Genomic DNA, 5900 nt, shown 5'->3' on the forward strand with positions numbered 1-5900 from the left:
CCTGCATTTTGATTGTAATATTCATGTCGCTTAATTCATCAGTACTCCATTACTTCCTACTAGGTGGAGTTTTAGCCTTATTTGGTGGCCGGTTCTACTAGCTAGCTACCAACATTGCCAATGTAGTTTGTTAATTTCTACGATGTTTGCATGGGTAAACATTGATATATTTGCTCTCTTGATAGACAAGGAAACCAGCCAAAAGAGCACCATCACATGATATGATCTCACGTCCACGTAGACATTAATTGAGGAGTACTACTGCGCATAATTAAAGTACAAGAGTCAAAGTCAGCTTTCACATTGAGCTTAATTAATTGTTATTCAGCTAGCTAGCAATATTCAATTCATGCTAGCTAGGTCACGAAGTAATATTGCATTAATATATGAAATGAGAAAATTAATTAAAAGTTCATTGAGCAAAACATATAAGAAATTGGGAAAAGAGACACAAATCAAATGCATTGATTGTACAATGGACTTTGATTTCAATTAAAATTGTATTAACCCGAATGAATAGAAAATTCCAGTCTTTGTCATGCAAATACTTTGAAAAAAAATATATATAAAGAATAATATATGCAAACCTTCTCAAAGTAATGTTCTGATGATCTCTTTGTTCAATTAATAAAACATTTGTGAGAAAGGTGCACATGGTACTACATAGTCGCATGTCTGAAATTAATCAAGCAAACGAAATCTTAAAAACCTCGAAAAAAATCTCATTAAATTCATTTTCTTATAATATATGAAAAAGTTTTGAAAATTAGACTTTCCCAGCTCCACAGTCCAAATCTTAGTCATTTCCTATCTATCATCGATCAATATTTTTACTAAAATTGGAGGCGATCTCATACACAACTTATAATTAGATCGATCCATACTGGTGAGGATTTTGTATTCGGAATACATAACATATACAATAAATTTGTAAATCATGTGGTACACATATCTTCTTTTTATGCTACTTAATTTGTAAATCATGTGACACTTTCTATTATCTTTATAATCTCTTATTTTTCAGAAAATTAAAAGAACTTAAAAAAATAATAAACAATACTACATCATTACTATTTATGCTAGTGAAGTGAGAATGAAATTATAGGATGAGAGTGTAATATGTATTATTTTTCAGAGAGAATAACTTGTTAATATGAATGAAGTTTGTCATGATCAGTACCAAAAGATGGAGTGTATGTTGATTATACAGCGAAACAGGAGATAAAATCAGTTAAAAGAAGATAAAAGACAATGTAAGCTGTCTCCATTGGAGATAAAAGAAGACAGGCACATACGTTCTAAAAGACTAATAATGGAAATCTGAAACTGAATTACTGAGAGAGAATAACATTTATGATCTTACCCAGAAGATCAGTACTGAAAATATTGCGACATTGAACATCCAAACAAAATCAGATTTCTTCTATTGTGACTCCAATAATTATATTATATATACCTCTATACGATTCACATGACAAAGCTTCTCAAAACAACATTCACCCCAATACTGATAACCAAAGCCAACCCAACTGAAAAAACTCTACAACCTGCTACTGCACCAGATTTTCCCGATGGAAGTGGTGCTGGAGCATCCCGAATATCTGACGGACTCTGATCAGGCGCTGGAGCCCCACTATGCGATGACTCCCCTTCCGGGGTTGGTGCCGTAGGAGGCAATGTTGGAGTGTCAGCGGCCGGAGAAGGAGAAGGAGAAGGAGCGTGGCGAGTTTTGTTCCGCACGGCCAAGACGACGACGACGAGTTTCTGACCCTTTTGGCAATGGTCACCTTTGCCGGAGATGAAGTAAAATGGGCCGGAACGATCAAACTTGAAGACTGAATCGCCTTCTGTGAAAGACTGTATAGGATTCGTGTTGTCGCATGAATGGTAACGGTCCTTTGTGACGACCAAGACTGAATCAGATCCTTTCTTGTATTTGAAAACTGCACATGCCAAAAAAAGAAACAATGAATGTTCAGAACGGAGAACTCAAAAGTAAGATAAAACAGTGTCAGGAAACAAAAAAGTATTGATGCAGATAAGATATATATGGGGAAAGAGAGGAGATTAATTACAGAGAGTATCGTTGACTTGAAACCTATTTCGTTCAGCCCAGTGGTTGTAGTTCTCAGGAGGGTTTAAAACCCAGCCATCTTTGCCACCAACGAAGAATGTGTAAGCTTGAGACGAGCTAAGAAACGTCAGCAGCATCACAAACAGGAACCCAATTAGAAATCTCGTTCTGATAGACTCCATTTTACAAGACGAGGGCAAACTAGAATCACTCAAATTACAAGATCAGCATGCCAATTGTTCCTAAAATGAGAGAGAGAAAGAGAAGTGCGTTAAGAATGAGGGTGGATGAGCGAGGGATAGATAAATATATAAAGAGAGGCTGGTGAGGTGTATAGGTGACCGTTGTAGAGCATGCAAAATGCAATGACAGTAGGGAAAGGTTATGAAAATCTAGCTTGGCTGGCATTTGGGTACGTGTAATAAATTTGATAGGCGTTTCTAATTGTTTTCTCGGCTATGAAGATTTCTTACACGTCGCGCCATGTGAGAGACTCAACGGTCATGAAAGCTGCTTCGGGACATATGCATGATGATCAGAACATGGGATTTTGATTGGGCTTGATTCTTGAATTTAGAGTATTGATAGCTACAGTGATATGGCATGAGTTGTGCAAACGGCAGTTATTTATTTTGAAAAAGGGGGAGATGTATTATTAAAAATTAATTTTTATATAAACCTTATATTTATGTATTTTATCAAAATGAGTGCCGCGCTTGCTCTATGACTGCAAATTGCATTTATGATCTTGAATTAAAATTGTTGATTTAGTTTGAGGCAGTTAGAAAGAGAAAAAAAGGGGGTTTTAATTATGCTGCAATTTAATTTTGTTATTTTATGGACACCAAATAATTTGGAAATCTATCATTATGTAAACGCTGCATAGTCTTTCTGAAAAAAAGTAAATTAATATGGAAATTGAGGGTTTCAAACTCAAATTTTCTATTTTAAGAACTGGATCATATGTCATCAAGTTATGATTAAGCTCTTGATTATCATTAAAAATTAAATATAAAAGCTAATTAGCTTTGTATTTAAACTGGTCTCCAATAATAAATTAATTTAAATGACCATTTCTTCGTAACCGAAAGTTGTTGAATATGATAATATTTAAGAGGTGAATTAATTGTTTGTAAAAGATAATTAATTTCTATTTTATTTGTATCTATTTATTAGTACGGATCGAAGACAACATTTCATGCATGGAGAATAATCACATTGAACTTAAAACTAAGCATAGGACGTACGTTGCACGCGCGTCTTCGCTTCCATGCATGTTTCCCGTGCGTAGTCATGAAATTAATCAGCACCAAAATGGGACATGCATAATCAAAATTACAAGATCAACATGATGCAGGAAGGTTATGAGTTGGACACAAACATCAACGTCCATTAATTAATTGCAAGCACCATGACAGAATCCTGCATAGAAAAGGACAGTACTATTAGACCTCGGAAAAAAATTAGAATAATACCAGTCATCGTACCTATAATTTACCATAATCCTTCATCCCATGATCATGTGGTATTAAATTAATGGAAATTATTTATTATGTTTAAGCACTTGTGAATGAAAGAATTGAGTACAGAGAAAAAGTTTTCATATTTCATTTCATGTTCTGTACATGTATATATACTGAAGCTGTAGATAAAAGTCTATATAAGGTAACTTAATCTATACAAGGTAACAAATCAACATTAAACTACTATCCGTTACAAGAGATCAATATGCTGATATGGTGCTAATATCTTGGAGACTTGAATGATAATTGATATGCAGTGGCTTCAATCATGTGCATTTGACCTGTCATTTTGATTAATTCCTTCCTTAACATGCAGTAGACCTATCATTTAATTAATGTCATTCAGCATCCCAGATGATAATTAGTAGATTTTTCCAAAAATATAATTATCATTATTTGATGGATTCATTCATGCATGCATAAAACTCTCTGTCATGTAAAAAACAAAAGCAGCCAATTAATTCACCAGTTGGTGGAGATTGGACGATACCATGCATGCACACACAGAGGCTTCAAGATTTCAACGTGCTTAAATTCAAGTCATTCATCCCCGGCCCCATATATATATATCATCAAAAGTACTCCATGCATCCTTTATTCACAAGCATGACATGCATACTCGATCTATCAAGATCATGAGGTGCTGTATGCAGTGCAAATAAGTACGTACAAAAATTTCATTCATGAAAATATCTATGAATTTGATCATTCAATACAATGCATATGGACTAGATCAAAAATCTGAGTTTGGTTGAGGAGGAGGAGGCATCCGTACTGTGGATTGCAATATGCATGAATTAAGACCCCCCATTTGTTTTGAGCATCGATCTATATATCGAAACAAACAAAAACCACAAGTTGGATTTAACCAAAAAAAGAAAAGAATGAAAAAGTAGAACGGAAAATTTTGAACCAAAGAATACAAACCATCCATTTCTCCGCTTGTTCCCTTTCTTCTTCCCTCAATTCTTTAAAAATCATTTTCACCACAAAACCGCATAACACAAATAACAACAATTAGTAATAGAAAGAAAAAATAAAACTTGCATGGGTGTTTAAGAGCAACCACATTAATTGGGGTGAACAAATTATTCACCAAAATTTACTCAAAAATCATCTTTCCCTCATTTAACAACTCATCTTTCCTAAACTTCATATATCTCACTCCCTATTCTTTTTATATTCTAATATTGAAATAATCTTTCATGATTCTTTCTTTATAAATTCTTAAACATGGCTTTAAGGCTATCCCAGTTGAGAGGGCTCGAAACCATTATGAGACCTATGGGGTTGACCAGTGGATCTAGGTCACCAATTGGGCTCCTAGCCCACGATCCTCTGGGAACTTGGCCCACCTCTAGGGGCCCAATCCATCCTAGCCACCGAGAGGATAACTGCTTGAGATCAGTCCATAAGGTGAGGAAAGCTATCATTTGAGTACCAAATAAGTCATTCATCCCAAGACTTGAATTTTGAATAGCAAATAAGTTCAATATCACATAATAACAGACATCTCATGGGCTTTATATATACAAAGAACTCAGGTATGTATATGTAGAGGTTATTTGATTCATTGGTATTAAAAAGAGTGCATTACATTGTGATTACTAACTTAGGTGTAAGAGGCATTCCCCATAACCCCCAAGCTACTCTACTCTTTGATTGCAGGTGATCGTGTGTGAGTGGCAGTGAAATACATCCATAACAGTTGGCGTCATCTATGAGATCTTAATTTGTGTCCTACAACCAGCATGCTTTTCATATGCCCATTAACACTCGATCACAAGCAGCTAGAGATCAAGAGGTGTCATTGAGAAATATGGAAGGAAAACTTGTAGAGATGGAGGAAGCAATGAAGAAACTTACTGCCGAACTGGAGTCACTACGGAAGTAGAACGAAGTTCTTAGAGCGAAGAACGACCCCTCAGGGGAAGACATGGCACCTAGCCAGGGCGATAGAGTGGAAATGGAAGTGCACAGTGCCGAGGTAGGAAGACCCCCTAGGAGAATGAAAAAACCAAAGAAGATGCATCACGATCTACATAGTTTGATGGAAAATATGAGGAGTTGGCCAAAAAGATAGGAATGTCTTCCTCAGTTGATCAGTTGTTGTCCAGCACCAATATGTCGTTTTGCATGAAATAATAACGGTACCCCATTACCGCCAAAATCCAAAGTCCCCTCAATAGACCATTATGACAGATCTAACGATCCTGTGGAGCATCTGGAAACCTTCATAGCTCACATGACACTCTAGGGGTTCCTCAATGAGATCGCGTGTCAAGCTTTCCCTCTGACTTTAA

General features: G+C 35.8%; 1 protein-coding gene and 1 long non-coding RNA gene across 2 annotated transcripts; both read right to left on the bottom strand.

The window, feature by feature from the left end:
- Window positions 1-1401: 1401 nt before the first annotated feature.
- Window positions 1402-2364, bottom strand: LOC122304010 (early nodulin-like protein 1). Its single transcript, XM_043116022.1, has 2 exons — window positions 2076-2364; window positions 1402-1943 (listed from the first exon to the last, which is right to left on the bottom strand). Exons 1-2 carry the CDS (start codon window positions 2254-2256, stop codon window positions 1468-1470), a joined length of 657 nt encoding a protein of 218 aa, XP_042971956.1. The 5' UTR covers window positions 2257-2364; the 3' UTR covers window positions 1402-1467.
- An 836-nt stretch (window positions 2365-3200) lies between these two features.
- On the bottom strand, window positions 3201-4385 carry LOC122304050. The gene is made up of 2 exons (XR_006240905.1): window positions 4088-4385; window positions 3201-3496 (listed from the first exon to the last, which is right to left on the bottom strand). It is a non-coding gene; the product is annotated as an uncharacterized LOC122304050 (long non-coding RNA).
- Between the last annotated feature and the right edge of the window lie 1515 nt (window positions 4386-5900).

Source organism: Carya illinoinensis, chromosome 3 (assembly GCF_018687715.1).
Source record: "Carya illinoinensis cultivar Pawnee chromosome 3, C.illinoinensisPawnee_v1, whole genome shotgun sequence".
NCBI lineage: Eukaryota > Viridiplantae > Streptophyta > Magnoliopsida > Fagales > Juglandaceae > Carya > Carya illinoinensis.